Below are 19,867 nucleotides of genomic sequence, written 5' to 3' on the forward strand. Positions count from 1 at the left end.
AAAATTAAAAGAATAAATAAAGAATAAATAGAAGAATTAGATGAATGAATAAGAAATATTTCAATAGTAATAATAATAATTACTTAATTTTTTTAAATCGCCAAAATTTAGCATTTTCATGCATAAAGATGACTAAACAAACTAAAATAAAAATATAAGGCATTCAGAAGATGCATTCAAAGATGCTTTCTTGATACTTTTCAAAGATACTTTTATTGCAGGTCGAATCATCTACTAGCTACTGTTGCAGTTGTAACTCACGTCACACTAAAAATCAATTCTGAATCCTGACATCACTTCCTGTCCACACCTGATTCAACTCCCCCAAGGAACACATTTATAGCAACACACACTAACACGACTTTTATTTATGTCTTAAATGGCTTAACTACTCTTATTATGTCCACTATATTGGGTAATGGCTGCACGGCGGGCGAGTGGTTAGTGCGCAGGCCTCACAGCTAGGAGCTAGGAGTTCAATTCCACCCTCGGCCATCTCTGTGTGGAATTTGCATGTTCTCCCCGGGTTTCCTCCCACATTCCAAAAACATGCTAGGTTAATTGGCGACTCCAAATTGTCCATGTGAGTGTGAATGGTTGTTTGTCTATATGTGCCCTGTGATTGGCTGGCCACCAGTCCAGGGTGTACCTCGCGTCTCGCCTGAATACAGCTGGGATAGGCTCCAGCACCGCCGCGACCCTTACGAGGATAAGCAGTATAAAAAATGAATGAATGAATATTTTGTTCTACTTTAGAGTCCCCCTGTATCATTTTCCCTGGTTCAGACCTCACTTTTAGAAGTGCAATATGCCTTCACAGTAAATGTTGTCGACACACAGTTGTTGTGGGATTGTTGTGGCACATTTCCGTGTCTTAGGTGCTCCATCATCACCTCTTCTGTGTCAATGACAAGTGAGTTATTTGTGCTCCGTATACATGAAGTTCGCTCTTTTACTGTAGGTAACAGTTTCTGCCATGTAATACGCACAACTGCAACTCATTTTGGGGTTGAAGTGATTCTACATTGGAAGGCTGTCAGCTCGTCAAAAAAAACAGCCCTTACACACACTCCAAACGACATCAACACCATTTCATCTCAGAATATCGCAGCGCTCTCAGCATATACAAAACAAGCTGATTGATTGATGATGTGTCTGCTGCCATTAAAACAACTTTAAATGAGGGATGGGAACTTTTTCAGCATCTTGTGTTACACACTTTGACTCCTCTCAAGCACTCAAACAGCATCCATCTCCTCCGTATCTCCCCCAGCCGTAGCTCTGGTGCTCAATTCCACTTTACAGTTATGTGACAAAGACACATATCTTCTTGCATTATCCCCAAAGTCTTATGGAAGGGGAGGATTACCGTTATTCAGAGGACACTCAACTGCTTTCATTGATGAAGGTGCACATGTGGTGGCGACGGAGAGCTTGTTTTCGTGAGTGTGAGGTTGTGCAATGCGATTTCTGCTCTGATTTTCTGCTCAATTCACAAATCTAGTGCAACAGGAAAATCAATTTGGCCCAGTGTGTGTCTTTTTGACTGCAGCAGAGCAAGGCAAGGCTAGATAATATTCCGGCGTATTGGATTTTCCTCATGGAGAGACTGGGAAAGGGAGAGGAAGGCAAGAAGAGGGAATTACAGGCATGCTGTGATGGATTTGTGCATGTGTACAGGTGTATGATAGGCTGGCCATATGTCAGCCTCCCGTTCCCTCACCTCTGACTGTGGCTCTATCACAGTCACATCCCAGCAAGCGAGCATTTCAAAATGATTTGTACGTGCAACCATGTGTGCTGTTATGTATGCCCTGCTTAGCGGCCATGTTATCCTTCCAAATATATAGTGTGTATGCATTTGACAGCCAGGTGAAAGGATGACATCATGAAATTGCTCCTCTCTGACCGCTGCCAAGTCTAGTATAATCCTGTGAGAGCTCAGCCGTGTGACATGTCACATCATTGTGCCGAGACGAGATGCTACTGAAACACTGCATCCATAAATATTCCTAGAAAATGTTTTGACTAAAGAATATTATATAAATACCAGAAATTATGCCAGCCATTGGTCTCGTACACAGTCAGGCAAAATGATTTGACACATTTGTAGGTTAAATAAAAGGAAAATAAAGTAAAAAAACAAAAAAGTGTTTTTATTTTCGAAAAGTATATATAATGCCATTCTGTTTCATTATGTTTTAAAAATTAAATCAGTTCTGGCGGTGTGAGGTCAGCCGTTTGATTTTCGTTTCAATGCAGATCCAGTAGCTCTGAAGTTGGTAACCCATAACGAGATGGTGTTTGGAGCTGGTACGGGATCATGTCTACCAAGATTGAAGTGCAAACAGAAAGGTCGTTACAGATTCATTAGTTTTGATAAACGTTTCCACAATCAATGCGCAATGCTAACCAGTCCAATTTATGGCAGCAAAAAAAAGATAAACAATGGCATCATAAAGAAACTAAGCTAAATGGCATTATATGTACTTTTCGACTATAAAAACACTTTTTTGTTTCTTTGCTTTATTTGCCTTTTATTTAACCTACAAATGTGTCAGGTCATTTTGCCTGACCCTGTATAACCAAATTCAAACACGGCTAACGGCTAACTCTTTCACAATCCAAACATAGTACAGTATGATTAAATAACCGTAATATTGCCTGCAATAACCAAGGCTTTAATAGCACATAGATGCCTGACAATGTATTAATGGTTTGCAGCTATAAAGTTATTATGGCGGATGAGGTTGAAAGTACATTCCCAAGCGCTCCCGAGGACTTCCAGATATGTGGGTCTGTGTTTACTGACTTGAGGCAATGTGCAGCGCATATAAGGAAGTCTGGTTCTCATTGAGAACCATAAGTAGAACCACTTATTATCTGATGCTTACATACAACATTGTAACAGCATGTATAGGTAAGAAAAGTGGCTAAAAGCATACCAGGTCCCCATTAATCATTTGTAGTCCATCATTTCCCAAGTACTGATGAATTTCACTTTGCATTACCATTACATTAGCCGCCTACAGCGTCACTAGCTGGCATTTATACACAGCCACAATGGAGTCTAGTATGACAAAAACTGTCAAAATAACTAAATCATCATCTGTAAATTCATTCCGAAGCCTTAATCCATCATAACAGAGCAAGTGATACCACTTTTATGGCAGCCGCATTAATAAAGCAAAATGAAACCCAGCCACAAGATACGCTGTTATGACTTTTTTTTGACTGAAGCGCAGTCAGTAATGCAGCTTGCAACAATTTGTTTTTCGCACTAATTAAGTCTCTTATTAATGTTTTGTTGATTTAGTGGACATTGTTGTTCATAAAATTGAATAATGAACAGGGAAGTACACACACACACACACACACACACACACACACAGTGTTGCTGACTTCCACCAACATTAATGAAAGTGTCTTAAGTTGTGATAAAGAGTTTGAAAGTGGAGGCTTTAGTAATCAGATATGTGCTAAGCACATTAGTTCTCCTGTGTGTCTCTCCGAGTCTGGAAGCTCATTGCTCTAATTCAAAGTGATTGTAGTACAGCCACTAAGACATGCCAAATGCACTGCTCCACACTTTATCACCATTTATTTGGCACTGGGAATATTTTTAAATATTTGCTTATTAATCATGTCCCAACAATCAGTTTCGCTCCCCATCTTTGCAGCCTCATTCGGGATTCTTGGCACGATTCTTGGCAAGAGAACTACTGTCCCACTTTTCATTAGCGTCAATCACTCTGGTAAGGAGGAAGAGGAAAGGGAGGGGGAGGCCTGACATCAGGAACTCACTCACGACATTTTGCCCCGCCTCGTCAGGATGACTGGCAGCTCTGAGACACTCTGATACATTACTCAACTGCTCGTTGGGGCAGAGAGGTGGCCGGATGACGAGGGAGGTCAGGCGGGAATGGCGGGCACGCGCACACATCACATTCGCCAGTCATGTCAGTCAGAGGCAAAACAAAGACACACTCATCTTATATCTAATATGCCCAATGCACTAATGATCCTGTGAGCCGGTTTTCTGTCAAATATATTTAAACATTTCTTGAAAAATTAACCCTAAAGTGCTTTACCATACTCACATACACGCATACAAATGTGTAATAATAAAGTAGCAGTCGTAGAATCAAACATGGAAGACCAGAGAATGGTGGAAAAAATGGCGTTTTCTTCCGATTTCAGATCACATCACTTCAACTTCAAAGTCTCCTCTCCTTCTCTCAATTGCCATTGTTCACTAGCCACACAATATCCAATATTAAACACATTTAAAGTATAAAATATATAGGTACGGCGGCACGGCGGTCGAATGATTAGCGCGCAGACCTCACAGCTAGGAGACCAGGGTTCAATTCCACCCTCGGCCATCTCTGTGTGGAGTTTGCATGTTCTCCCCGTGCATGTGTGGGTTTTCTCCTGGTACTCCGGTTTCCTCCCACATTCCAAAAACATGCTAGGTTAATTGGCGACTCCAAATTGTCCATAGGTATGAATGTGAGTGTGAATGGTTGTTTGTCTATATGTGCCCTGTGATTGGCTGGTGACCAGTCCAGGGTGTACCCCGCCTCTCGCCCGAAGACAGCACCCCCCGCGACCCTCGTGAGGAAAAGCGGTAGAAAATGAATGAATGAATATATAGGTACTCAACAGATGGAATCGGTGTCACATTGTAGCCGGTCACAGCACACACATACGGTGCGTTCAAGGACCACCAAAAGTCAGAAATCTCAACGCTTGATGAAAATATATTATCAATGAAGCATAAAGACATGCAGACAACAAAAACTGTGGGCTTTCTAAGTGGTACATGTATACTGACATGTATTATCACGTGTTTAGAAATGATTATAAATGTATGGTAAATGGGATGGGAAGACAGAATAAATGAGGAGTGGAAATATTGTCCACACATTAAAAAGGTAATGCTGTGATCCATTGTTATATGAAACTGGATTTGGAGAGGATCAAAGTCTTAGCAAAGCCTCACCATTGAAGGTCAAAAACTATGTGATGAAAATGAACAAGAGTTGCAGTAACATTATCATAATGTGAGACAGTTTGTGTTATGAAGGAGAATATTGATGATAGACTGATGTCATTTGTGCAGTGTGCAAAAGTCAACCAAAATTGAGCCTTTTGTTTTATAGGCTCAGACAAAATAGGAAATGCTTTGCTTCCAAAACATATAATAATGGCAAGATTCTATTTATGAAAACTAGTCTACTGCAAACTTCATGCATTTCATGACATTTTAAAAAATCTTTTAAAAGCAGGTCTACATGCACAAATAAAAACTAGCTTTTATTTTAGAAGAGAGTGAAAATGGAAAGGTCAGGCGTGTGATACCTGCTCTTTCCCACCAGGAGTGATAAGCTGCTATTAGTGTTTCCAGAAAGATGTCAAATAACATTTTACCACAGACATGTCACATGACCACACCTCATTCTGTGATGTTATACTGTGGTTCTTGTTTTGTTGTGTTTACTCATTCGGGTCACATGTGTAAGCCGGAGACGAGCTGACTTACGTATTCACTGTATAATCCAATGTGTGAGTACATTTAGCGCATTTGAGGGAAGCACTACCTGGTGTGTTGGCACCAGCAGGGGGTCCACTGGCAGGTGAGATGGGCCCAGAACCTGACCGTGACTGCTGGGACTGCGTGGAACCTGCAGGTGAACCCACAGGTGAGGGAGAAGGTCCGCTTCGGTGGCTGTGAAGGTGCGGGGAGGCATGCGGAGAGAAAGGAGACTGTCTCTGGGTGTTGGCGCCTGCTTGCTCCCCTTGGCTACTACTGCTGCTGACGGCTGATCCCAGACCAGCTTCGGTCCCTGTAGGGAGGTCATCTATGGAGCCAGATAGATCCTGAAAAAGAAGACCAAAAAGTCCAATGTAGATGATGGCAGCATTAAGAAAGTTGAAGTACATGGTTGAAGAAGACCAGTTTTTTGTACTAGGAGTTAATAGTTGATGAAAATAATGAATGCATGCTATTGTAGTTGCACCATTGCACTGCATCATTGTGTTTTTTTCCCAATATTTGCATCAATGCACGCCTAATAGGCTATTATCTAAAAGCCATAATACATTTGCATACTTATTTGATTACACAGAAATACCTAAAGTTGTGGCCAGTGAGTGTGACTTAGTACAAATAAAAATGTGAGTTTTAGCCTTAATAATCAGCGTGGGTGTGGAGAACGGGACAATCCACTTGAACGCTTGCTGCTGTGGTGACACTAGAATGGAACAGGCTCTCAAGAATTCAGTTTCATTGCCTGTGGTGAGCACTTTATTTGTGTGTGTCCCCCTTCTTGATTCTCTTAAGCGTATCCGGGGAATCCCATACTGAAGCAAAATGAACGGCAGTGGTAGAATGTGCAATATTAGGTTTGATTGCTTCCCCCCAAACAGACACACATCCCCAGACTGATGGCTGGCGATCAGCTGCAGATAAAAAAAAAAGTGGGGGAAGTCACCTGTAAGTGACCTTGGTGTTCTGGCTAGTGCTTCCTCAGGGAGGAAGAGGAAGAGTAGCCGGTGAATGCCAGCTGATGCAACCTGCTAAACCTGGCCTGGTGACCCTTCAGTCTGATCCCACCTGAGATACGTGCAAAGATACAGACGTGACACCAGACAACATGTCCCCTTTAGCGTGCCTCCAAATCCAAGGTAACAATAGACCTTAACCATCTAAGCATCTAATGCAATAAAACACAAACAATATTCCTATAGAAGAGAAGAATTGTGTACAAAATATATAAAGCCTATCTAGTCTATAAAGGACTACAAAAGCAAAACAACCAAGTATTCCCTGTCTCTATAGTGGGGCTGCACAAAAAAATAACATAAAATAAAAAATATTGGCTCTTCATGAGCTCACTGTTACATTAATTAATTGACTTTTCGTGTGGATTGTTTCCAATCTTTCTACCCATTTCCATCAAAAAAGTCCAAGTGTCGTTTCACGACCTACCATGAAGAACCGCAGAAAGATTTCTTTAAACAGAACAAGGCAATATGAGTTAATAATAATAAAGATAATACTAATTAACTGTGTGATTTCCATAAAGTGCAAGCAAATGGCCCACATACACGTGAGAAAATGGTGATGTTTTTGCAGAATTGTGTAGTCCTGATCCATAATACAGTTGTCCCTTGCAACTTCACGATTCAAATTTTGTGGCTGCACTTTATCATGGTTTTTAAAAAATATATATTAATGAACGTATTATTACCCAACGTATTATTAGTCAAAAATGTTCCACATTTAAGCTTTTCCTTAAACTTTTTCAACCATAAAAATGGTTAAATGAACCAAAATACAATATATGCCATTCAAAAGATGCATTCAAGGACAACGTACTATTCAAGACTAGTCACTGGATGTCAGTAATGTTACTGTAACAATAAATAAAATAAACACAATAAATAAAAATAGTCTTGCAGCCAAGAATGAAGCACAACTCTGAACTCACAACGCCACTTCCTGTACGGCACTCACGCCGCTCCTACATTTATAGCAACACACAAGCATATTTATGTGTTAAATGCAATATTTAGTCTCATTATGTCTGTTATATTGTGTTTTTGGATTCATGTATGTGGAATGCATTAATATGAATGGTGTAAAAGTGTACTACATCACACTGAGAGCTGTAATACACAGGATATTTTGGTTAGCATGTTGTTGACACTTATTAAACTGCCATAAGTATTTGCCAAATATCAATTCCATATTTAGCTTGGACACTTTACCCCGTGTTATACTTTCTGACACTTCCTTTTTAAAATCAATTAGACAACACAGACAAGATAATGATTAAGAGTGGTTTGCATTTGCCAGAAAGGTAGGCCGTTGTTAAAAATACAGTATGTTGACTGATTATAATAAGCCTCACTTGTCAGCAGTCTACCTTTTAATTGAACATTGCAAAGAGGTTTCAGTGCAGACTCAATGGGATCAACACGAGACAAGAGAGAGCACTGGCTGTGATTCAACACAAGGATTTGTTTTGTATTCATGTAGCCGTGTCATTTCTGTTTCAACAGCAGCGCCCGTCGGTCCGCGGCTGCTTGTTTTGGTTAATGCGATCTCAACGGCGAAACACAAAGCTTTTGTTTCCCATCATACCGCTGTGATGAGTGCCCACCCGCACTGCCAGCCTGCCAGCCTGCCGCCTGGCATTATCTACCCTCGCTCGACTGAGCACGTGGGGCACCCGCTCTCCTTTATCCCTGTCTCACACTTGGTGCCGCTCCCTGTCTCAGCCAATCAGGTCAGCCGGTTGTCCGAGCTAAGCAAAGCGCCTCCTAAAAGCAATGAAGGTTATTTTTCCAATCAGCGTCGGCGCCGTTGAATGCTGCTTGACACTCTGCAGGTTACCATGACATCCGCCGTATCCATGGTGATGGCTTTTCCAAATAACCACCAGCTAGCATGACGTGCAGCTAGGTTGTTAACCCATGGGCTAATCACGTGAATGGATGGGAATAATTGCATTTTGCCTAATTGGGTGCTGTTGCCAGCTTTTCCAGTGGCAGTTTCGAGGTGGGAAAATGCGAATCGCTAATTTGTTTAGTGGCTCGTTTGGATTATACACACACTTGAGCACAGCTGTGTAGATCAAGACCAAAACAAGTAGCAGCACAAAATCAAATAAAAGGGTGGTAAACCTGAACACCGATTCCAAATACCACATAATATTCGTCAATCAGCACTATAAAAATATAGAAAGATCCTTGAGTTGAATGTGTTTGTCAACCCATACCATTCTTGTAATGAGCCACAGAGTTGGTGTCTACCGCGAAGTCACACACAAACAGAGCCAGCTAGCTAACCATCCAGACAGCCATGCGGTTGAAGCATCCAAACGCCCGACAATCGGGGGCCCCAATCCAAAGTGGCCCAAATCCAATTTGTTTGGCTCTAGGCTGCAAATTGCTCTGTGCATTGAGTCTCCAAATAGCTGTCAACCTCTCCCGCTTGGCGTCCTGTGCTGCTTAATTCACTCTTGGAGCATGTAATTGTCATAATAAGAAAAATATTGAGGTGATAATAACCAGTTACTTGGAGATGGCCGCCGCCCACCCCAACACACACACACATGCAGTGTGTACCTAATGGGCTTCCATTCGCACATTTCACACAACATTGGAAAGGCAGTTGCTCGTGACCTTTCACCTTGCTGGTGTTGCCACCTGTCTGCGGTGCACACACATAACGTTGCTGAGCTGTCACAGTCAGACTTGCTTGGTTACTGATGCGGCCGAGGGGAACACATGAGACACGCATGACCAATAATCACGTCATCCCTTACTCGTATGTGCTCAAACACGCATATGCAACCACACACTCTCACACAAACACACATCAGAACGCAACAAACTGCAGCCTTTCTTTGCCTTGATCATGCTGCTGGTTTTGTGTAACCACACAGTGACAATTAGGTGGGCAGGGTACAACTGACATTGTCTTTGTTAAATAGTTTAATCACAAACACATACTAGTAAGTAAAAGTCATGCTATGGACGTTCGTAAGACAGTATATCCGCTATTTTTGAGTAGGGAATGGGACTACCAATCTGCAGGATGCTTGCTTGATCATCGTCTTTTTACAGTACACACATTGAGTCCAGCCCACTTAAACTTTGGGGTTAATAACAACACTAGCATTTCCACGCTTAAATATTAGCACAGCCAACAGCGGGGTACACCCTGGACTGGTCGCCAGCCAATCACAGGGCACATATAGACAAACAACCATTCACACTCACATTCATACCTATGGACAATTTGGAGTCACCAATTAACCTAGCATGTTTTTGGAATGTGGGAGGAAACCGGAGTACCCGGAGAAAACCCACGCATGCTCGGGGAGAAAATGCAAACTCCACACATAGATGGCCGAGGGTGGAACTGAACCCTGGTCTCCTAGCTCTGAGGTAGCCACTCGACCGCCGTGCAGCCCCCAAATATAATATACTTCAATATAATATACTAATGTTTCCTTATCTCTGGGGTCAGGATCTATGTCCTTGCACACACGTAAGGACAATTCATTTATTTGTGGTGTCCCGCCACAATTACATTCGGACCACAACAGATAGATTTGACGCTAGCCTTTATTTTAGATTCGGTTCACCTTCGCTCATAAACGCATTATATCGGGAATGTCTGTTTAGTTTGTTGTTGAAACTATATACAGAAGGTGGCATCGTAACACATCTCATACACAACTACTACAACTGACTGAAAAATTATCTTGAAAATCAGTGCATACTTACTACTTTTTTCATTGCAAACAGGTTGTAAAGCACACACATGTGTTTACCGCAAAATGAAATGAAAGCGACAATCGTAAGCCAGTATTATATACAGTATTTCTTATGATACAAACCAAAAAGCTGTAGTTTACCCATCCACACCCTAATGATGAAAATGTCCACTCTGGCCGAAGTTTTGCATCATAGCCAGTATAGCAGTTATACAGTAGAAAACTTTTCCAGTGTTTATACTAGTACTGATATTTTTGATGCATCTATACGACTTGTGTTACGAGGGTCAAAAGTAAATATAGACATTATAAAGTTGTACACACGCCGCGGTACCGTATATATACAGCAATAAATTCTCTGTGCACACAAAGGTGCGCTTTATTCTCTGTTGCTCTCCTCTAAGTAAATATGATGATGTGAACTGTAATTAAGTCCAGTAGCTATGGTTGCTAGGCCTGAGGGACAGCTCTACTCACTGCAGCAATGCACACATTTGGCGGCTGCGGATGCCAAGCTTTCCATCTTTACGTGGCGATGGAGACTGAAGGGAAAGGCTATTACGTAAAGATGTTTATTCATCCACACCCCCCCACCCAACCATCGACTGAGGCAAAATTCAAATAAAAAAAGCCATTCAAATGAATCCAAATGGACTTGTTAATGTGTGAAAAGAGGGTTTTTTAATGCAACACCCCCTGTAGAGCACCAACTCTACCCTTAGTGCTATTAAGTGGAAAGGAGAGAGGAAAACAGAAACTTGGTAAAGATTTAACATCAATTGTGTTTTTACTGTAGTTTTATGCTGATCAGTTGTTTCTTTGTCAAAAACCAACATACATAAACAGAACTCACTTTTTTTTTTACTATGATGATTTGAAAGGGGGCTGCATGGTGATTGAGTGGTTAGCGCGCAGACCTCACAGCTAGGAGACCCGAGTTCAATCCCACCCTTGGCCATCTCTGTGTGGAGTTTGCATGTTCTCCCCGTGCATGCGTGGGTTTTCTCCGGGTACTCCGGTTTCCTCCCACATTCCAAAAACATGCTAGGTTAATTGGCGACTCCAAATTGTCCATAGGTATAAATGTGAGTGTGAATGGTTGTTTGTCTATATGTGCCCTGTGATTTGCTGGAGTACCCCGCCTCTCGTACGAAGACAGCTGGGATAGGCTCCAGCACCCGTCGCGACCCTCGTGAGGATAAGCGGTAGAAAATGAATGAATGAATGAATATTATATTTGTGAGTTAGGACTTATCTTTGTTAGATCATGTGTTGTGTGTGATAATATATGAAACCAGTGAAATGATAAACTGGGCTCATCCAGAATTTTGCACGATAAATTCAGCATAAACATTTCACTTTTAAGCAAGTTTACACAGATACTGAAAAATGTCAAACTAAGAACACAATATTCAGGACTTCCACTGCAGAGACATGTAAGACACACACACACAAACACACACACACAAAACAAGTGTTCTTTTCAATCCAGACTCAATATTGATTTATTTTTCACAAATATTTGGAGGGTCAAACATTTGTGTGAACTTGGATTGGGGGGCGACTCAATGTAATAATACTAACAGTAACTCCTCAACATGAGCAGCTGTTGCTTGTTTGATAGCTGGCTATTGGATGAGTGATAAGCGTCGAGGCTCTTAAGCCTCTTGTAATGTGGCCATACAAGGTGGGCCGCTTTGAAAAGGGACATTGGTGGCCCTATTACCCCTAAGCTGGTAAAGACACCCAAATCTGGCGCTGCTTGTCTCCAAACTGGAGGGATTAGTGTTCAGTCAATTTCTGATTCCCCTGATAGTATGCCAAGCAGCTTGTAGTCGGAGTTCTTAGCCAGCAGACCCCCCTGCACCACCTAAACTTTTATGTATACCAGCACTGGAAGCGCTATCTTCAAGTTTGTATCACTTTTCTGTACCTAATCCTGTTATACCCCCTTTTTCTGTGATTTAAACCTGTAGATTTGTTGCAATTGTCTTCTACTTTATACTCTTTCTATAATGTTGTTTTTATTTATAGCACCTCAGCATACAGCATCCAGCCACCCACTCTTTGGCCCCCCGACACTCACCCTAGACACACAACATCAAGTGTGCAAGAGAGAGCGATAGAAAGAGAGGAGGGAAAAAAATAAAGGGTCCAAATTCCTCATTTCTAATTCAGCTGCTCGTTCAGCTTAACCTCTCTCTCCTCAGCAATTAACGCGCACGCCACATCCTTCACGCCGCGTACAGCCGAGGCTAAATAATGCAAGGGGCATCCAGCACCCGCATCCTTTATCATCCCAAATGACAGTCATTTGCATATCTCCCCAGTCAATTAGAGCGCGGCAGAATAATCAGCCCATAATTGGGGGAGAGCGTCGGTAATCACCCGCCCTGGCACACCGACAGGGCCATTGGAGGAGACTGCGGGGGGAGGTTGGGACCGGGGTTGAACGCTTTGGAGTGCACGTGTGTGCGTACGTGTCAGGAAGACGGTCCATCTGACTGCAATCGTTACTTCAAACTACCATGCAAACAACCAATCTTCCCATCACTCCTTTTCATCCTCTCTCCTCCTTTGCTCTTCATCTTCTTAGCGTCTCTCATATTTCCCTCCAACACATTACTCCTTTTTCTTTAAAAAGGTCAGTCTTTTCTTGAGAGAGGGAGAGCCGCCTTTCACTCTTAAATTCACACTCTCAGTGCTCACCGTTTGAACAAATACCATGAAAAATGACATCCACTTCAATGTTGCAGCTTTAAATTCAGGAGGTCAAGACCACTATAAGAAAAATGAATTTTACTTGAGACAGTATTGTGATGAAGTACCATTCAGGAGCTTCCTTTTTTTCCCACTTGTAAACGGGCAAAAATGATATTCCAATCTATATTCATTCATTTTTTAAATGTAATTCATGTATTGTTCGTAATGCATCATGCATATTTATTACTCCCTTACTTACTCATTTTTTTATTCCTGAACATTATTTATCTTTTTTCCCTATAAGAAGATTAGAAGAACATGGGTCAAGTTAAAAATGGAATGAATGGACTAATAATTAAATAATTATTTAATGAATTAATAAAATAATTATTTTTTAAATTAATTTTAATAAAATATCCAATATCTATTTAATAAAATAAATATCAATAACACAATTATGAATTGATAATATATTAAATAATTAATATATTATTAATTATTTTATATATAATAAATTGCATACGATTTATTTATTTACTATATAGTATTTATTTTATTTATATATTTTTTAATATAAATATAATATTACAAAATATTTAATATATAATTATAAATTATATAATTTTGCAAGTGGACACATGTGGTTTACTTCAAATTGTACAATTTTGTTAAGCATGTCCAAAATAAACAATGAACACTTTCCCCCCCTCATAGGAATTAATTTACTATATGTATACCAAAAATAAACAGACCCACAACAAATGAGTGTGTATTCATCCACCTTCACCTACTACACAGAATTCAACAAAGAATTTAAAGTTAAAACATTAAGTAAATAACACTTTATTGATCTGCTTATTACGTAAGGATAACAAAAACAAAAGTGCCGTTTTGGTAATGCACTTGGTTATATTAGCAGTGAGTTTTGAGTTAGTATTGTTATTCATGTTGGTGTTTTTAAATTCTGGAGGTCAGTGAAGGCACCTGATTACCTGAGGCATGACTAATCATCCTCACTTCCTGGACCATTATATTAATGATTAAATGATGGTTATACGTGGGGAAGATTGATGTAATGTTTATAACAATGTGGTTCTGGCAGTGCGTTCGGATTCAAAACAACGTCTGAACTTGCTGTTCACAACAACAATGCAACCCACCAGGCAACTTTATCACACCATAAAAGTTGCTCAACAATGCTGCAATGTAATGGTCGATAAAATACAATTCTGCATCCCATCCGTATTTAAAAGCTATTGAAATAATTACTGAACAACCACAACAGAGTGCAAAGTTAGGAGTGTTAAGAAATACAAGAATGGCTGCGGAGACACATGGGGGGGGGGGGATCCCCTACTAGTCTCCGTCAGAAGCAGACAATCAAAGTCGTTTTATGACAACTTTTCTGAGCAGCTTTGAAGCACAGTTGCTGCACAGCCTTTGGATTTGCTGCTGAAAGGAGAATGACCGTTTTTTTTTGTGAGACAACATTTGCTTTAATGCACTCTAACTCCCCATTCCTCAGAGGCTTTGGTGGTGTCCTGTGAACATGGCGAATAAAAGGATACACTGACAAAGGGAACGCGGTAGATGGCAAAGGGTGCGGCGGAGGTGTGTTCAAGTTTGTAAAGGAACATTGGAAAACAAGTGAAAGGTTATTTCCCATTCTTTTGTCTTAACTAGCTTTTTATGTTTAGTCGTCATGCTTTAATTGCTGTGTCCTGTCTCGTCCTTGGTGGAAGTGGTAATACATAGAAATCTTGGTGAACGGTGGATATGATTTTATCGTAATCATTTGCATTTAACCTCGAGGATTTTGAAGATGAGGGGCACACCAGACGAGCACAAAAACACTCAGGAGAATGTCTCCAAAAACACAAGTAGCTACCATCATTAAACATCTCTCGCCGTCCGCAGAGGGAGGAAATATTGATTTCCTTTTTAAGGGGTGTCTTTCTCTGTTTAATCTCTCATTCCTTGACTCCTTGGGGATCTGTGGCATTTCTTGTCAGCCAGCCAACCTCGTGCTGCACAGACGTATGTATCACTGTCAAAATGACTGATCAGAAGGAGCGAGATGGGGAGAGAGCAGAGTCAAGGAGGAGGGAGGGAGTTGGGCCTGACTGGAGTGATGCTAAAATTCCCCCCCTTCCATTGGACATGCCTGTCAGCGCGTTCGCCTCAGTAATCCATCAACCCCTCTTGCTGATCAATAATGCGATCGGTGGAATTCTGAGAGATACCTTGTGGAGATCTATGCATGCTGGGAAAAAAACAACAACAATGCACTTTGCCCTTCAGATGGCTTAAAAGAAAACCGGTGACTGCCGGCACACATATTTCATCCTCATTCTTGTTGAAAGATGCGGTGTTGGAACATGTGATGGACAGCGGTGACATCATGGCGAAGGGCACGCCTTTTTGTTTATACAACATTACAACAACGTCGGAACATTTCTTTAACATAATGACTGTAAATCCTCCAGTTAAATTAAGGATTACATAAATTTACTGCAAAGGCTGACAGACAAAGACATTAATATAGAGTAATGTGTTGCATAAGACCCATTAAAAGTACACACAGGGAAACTGTAACACGAGATACGCCTTATTAGAATTAAAGGGAGGAGAATACTTGCTATATTGTCAGTGCACGTATAAGCTTCCATCATGCATGGAATAGTTGGAGTTTAGAGTTATATTGGAGTATATATTGGAGTTTAGTCAAAATCTTTGTCCAAATGTTTTCTACCAAAACCTCTCATTCACTATTTTCACCATGGGTCTGTAATAATTTATAAATATGTGATAATATAGTCTAAACCCCCCCCCCCAACAGTTTTACATGTCTTTTACATATCTCCTATGCTTCAATGATAATGTTTTTTGTCAAACATTGAGATTTCACACCTTGCTCAACAGTCCTTTAACTCACCGCTGTTGCTTATTTATAACTTAGATATATAACTTCTACAATGCCACCCTCGGCCATCTCTGTGTGGAGTTTGCATGTTCTCCCCGTGCATGCGTGGGTTTTCTCCGGGTACTCCGGTTTCCTCCCACATTCCAAAAACATGCTAGGTTAATTGGGCACTCCAAATTGTCCATAGGTATGAATGTGAGTGTGAATGGTTGTTTGTCTATATGTGCCCTGTGATTGGCTGGCGACCAGTCCAGGGTGTACCCCGCCTCTCGCCCAAAGACAGCTGGGATAGGATCCAGCACCCCCGCGAACCTCGTGAGGATAAATGGTAGAGAATGAATGAATGAATGAATGAATGAATGAACATAACTTCTACACTGGGACTCCAATTCCATCTGTTCTTCATCTTAGATTATCATTCATTAGTAGGGAGTACCTATACATTTTCTCACATATTCATTGCTTAAACCTGGATTGTGTCTAAAGTGAACAATGGCAATTGAAGAGAGAAATGGAGGGCTAATCTAATCTAATAACTACTTTTATTGTAAATGTTGAGCTGAAGTCGGCGTAGAACATCAACATGAAGCTAACATGAGTGTTTGGGGGTATGGGTGTTACTCAAGTTTTTTTTGCCATTTGCTGGTGATCCTGGTGGGTAACCTATTGTGTAAAAGCCGTGAGGGTACATTATATTCATAAAAGTAGATAACAAAGTAAATAAAAGTTTGAAGTAAGTCTGAAAAACATTAATTCATTTGCTACAGCTTATGCTCATAAGGGTCATGGGCATGCTGGAGCCTATTTCAGCTGTCTTTGTGCGAGAGGCGGGGTACACCCTGGACTGGTGGCCAGCCAATCACAGGGCACATCTAGACAAACAACCATTCACACTCACATTCATACCTATGGACAATTTGGAGTCGCCAATTAACCTAGCATGTTTTTGGAATGTGGGAGGAAACCGGAGTACATGCAAACTCCACACAGAGATGCCCGAGCGAAAATCGAACCCGGTCTCCTAGCCTATAAATATATGTTTTTTAAGTTGTATTCACTTATTTAATGTCAAACAAATGTACCTTTTATGATTTATGTTTACACATAACATGAAGTTGAACGCACTGTTATTTTCTACCATACTGAATGTGAATCCTTTTTTGTGCAAATATGTACAATAACTGTTTTTGATCCTCTGGCATTATCTGCCAACTGACTATCCTGCAGACTTTGTAATTATACACGAGACAAGATAAACACAAATCAAATCAAATCAAATAAAACGCACACAAACACACATACTGTCTCTCTCAGGACAGCTGCCCCAGTACACCACTGACGTCATTCCATGTTTCCGAGTGTTCAAACTAACTTTTAAATGGCGAAAACAAATTAGGCTCACCATCAAAGAGACTTTTCAAAAAGCCATTTCTCTATTCCAGTTCAAATAGAAGCCTGCTTGGTAAACAGGCATGAAGAATTCACTGCACAAGTAGGAGGTACAGACAGTTGGAGGTTCACCACAACAAAGACAGAGGAGAAGCAGCGGAGGTCCGTAATTCATCACACACTCAACAAAGCAAGTGTGACTGACTGTCTATGAGCAAGGGAACAAAACAAAAATACTTCTTAATTGGAAAACCTTTTTTTTTCTCCCCCAAACCCAATTGTTTTTTTCACCCTCCTTCCAATTCTGTGCTGCTCAGTGTGACTGGCTGCCCTTGCCCTTTCCTCCCCCTCCTCCAGCTCCATCATTAAAACAATTCGCTGTTAGTTATTATGGCCTCCAACTTCAATTAGAAGACAGACGGCGCTGCAGGAGGAAAGAATGAAGGGGACGAGGGGGGATAGAGGGAAAATGTTTAGGAGCAGAAAAAAAAACCTCTGGGTCTTAAACAGCTTGTGAGATTTTTTATTTTTTTTTTAAAAGACAGAAACTCAGACAGTGGCCTTGCTCCACACGCCACCTCCAGCACAATCTCATTTGAATGGAATTTAGGAGAAGTCTTGAAGAAAAGAAAAGAGCTATAAGGGAGAGGCTGCATGCAGACATGAGCCCGCCCACACCAATGAGCCTTCATTAGCTATGCACAAGGCAAACTGCTGACACAAAGTCACATGGCGTGCTGAGCAGGGGCTTGTGGGTAAGGTGGGAGGAATCCATCCCCTCCGCCAATCTATCGACAGCCCCAGCTCTCTCTCTCTCTCTCTCTCTCGACTGTCTCCGGGTTTTTGCAATTACAATCAAACAGCAGCATCCAGGCCCTTAAGCACTGACTGACAGCTTGGATTAGCAGAGATGTGGGGATGCTGTGTGTGTGTGTGTGTGTGTGTGTGTGTGAGTCTGCTTGTCTGTCAGCCTGTCCATCTACATGTGTATTGCTTTGTATGTGCAGCATGTTCCAGCGTCACTTTGGATGTGTCTCACACTCCGCATGTCTAACAGTTGATTTCATATGAACTCTGAAGCTGTAGGTTTGAGGTTCAAAATGACAGTAAAGACATACTATCTACGTATGGCGTGGTAACATTAGCATAAAACCCAGCATGAGTAACAAGGCCATTAGGCATTTCAATTAAATCCCACTGTGTGGATCATTTGGTTGTGTTAGCTGGAAATAGGAGATGTATCATTAACTGATTATTTTTGGGAAAGAAAGGTGTCTATGGGAGCTGATTTCACCGCTGTGGCTCACAAGGCCACAACAGGACGTACAACATCACAATCTAAGTCGATCCGGTACTAGAGGTCTGCACAAAATCTCCACCAAGGCCTATGTGTTAACTAAACATGGGGAGGCCGGATTTACGTTTATCTGTGGATGGTAATGGTTTTATTTCATTTGAACATGCATCAGATTACAATTGAATGCATCACATAATCAGTTCACAGTTCCACATGTCCAAAAGGAGTAGAAGCAAAGCTTATTAAATCCTACCCCTACATCTGGTACTTTTACAATCAGTAACTGTTACATTTGTTCACTTCCTGCTTTCCATAAGTTTTTTTCATTTTTTTGTGTGTTTGTTAGTTAACACATTGGTCCATAGAGGGCGACATGAAATAAATAAATAAATTGTGCCTTCTTGATTTTTGGGAGAACTGTACTATTGCGACCATCGTTAAGGATAAATATCGTTTTGTAATGTCTACCTGGACGTGCAAAACAAAACAGGCTACGGCTTAACCATGCAAGCATAACATCGAACTCACAACCACAAATGTTCACAGACAGTCAAAACCATAGAACTCATACGTTTTTATACGTAATTCTTGTATGTGTTTAAGTAATGCGTTTTATGTCCGGTATGATTGACTTAAGTGTTAATTTTCCACAAAATTTTAACTGGCAATACGTTAGGAAGTGAGGATGACGTATAGGTTTTATTCACGTTTTGTAATCAGCTACACTGCATCATGTTTCTTCTATTTTAGTTACCTTAGTGTGCTGCAATGATGCAGTGTAGTTCCTCATCACTGTACGACAACCACATTAATAAACACAAAGGTATCCATTTAAATACTCCCACAAACAAACCCCAGCACTATTGTCTTGATAGAGACTGATGTTTTGGGCCGTGTATACTAAGTATAGTTGATGCAGTATCAGGCAGACAAGTGAGCGTCCTAAATTGTGGTACAAAATTTCTCCTTAAGGCATCAAATAAAGTGTCGATGAACAAAAACATGCCAGTCAGTTTGGTCCAAATGAATTTGCTGCTCTGTGAGACCCCGACCCCATCCATCATAGATGACAAACGTGACACGACAACGCTGCTAGGGAAGCTACAAAGAAAGACTTGCACTCGTGTGTCACCGCGGAATGTTTATTTAAATAAATGTCGTCCCGTCCCAATAAACAACAATTGCGTGTGAAAACATTGGCCACAATTAACTGTTTTAGTGACTTGTCAGTGAGAGAAAATAAAACATTCTTATGAGGGA

At 41.0% G+C, this 19,867-nt stretch overlaps 1 protein-coding gene across 5 annotated transcripts in view; it reads right to left on the reverse strand.

The window, feature by feature from the left end:
* The window catches only part of arid1b (AT-rich interactive domain 1B), a 216,746-nt gene that overhangs the window by 49,670 nt on the left and 147,209 nt on the right, over positions 1–19,867 (reverse strand). For all 5 annotated transcript variants that reach the window (XM_078796185.1, XM_058089853.2, XM_058089846.2 and 2 more), the window contains one exon: positions 5,604–5,883. In XM_078796185.1, coding sequence (XP_078652311.1) covers positions 5,604–5,883 — 280 coding nt within the window. The remainder of the gene's footprint in view (positions 1–5,603; positions 5,884–19,867) is intronic.

Source organism: Doryrhamphus excisus, linkage group LG14 (genome assembly GCF_037039965.1).
Source record: "Doryrhamphus excisus strain RoL-2023G ecotype Guam linkage group LG14, RoL_Dexc_Guam_v1.1, whole genome shotgun sequence".
In the NCBI taxonomy this organism is placed as follows: domain Eukaryota; kingdom Metazoa; phylum Chordata; class Actinopteri; order Syngnathiformes; family Syngnathidae; genus Doryrhamphus; species Doryrhamphus excisus.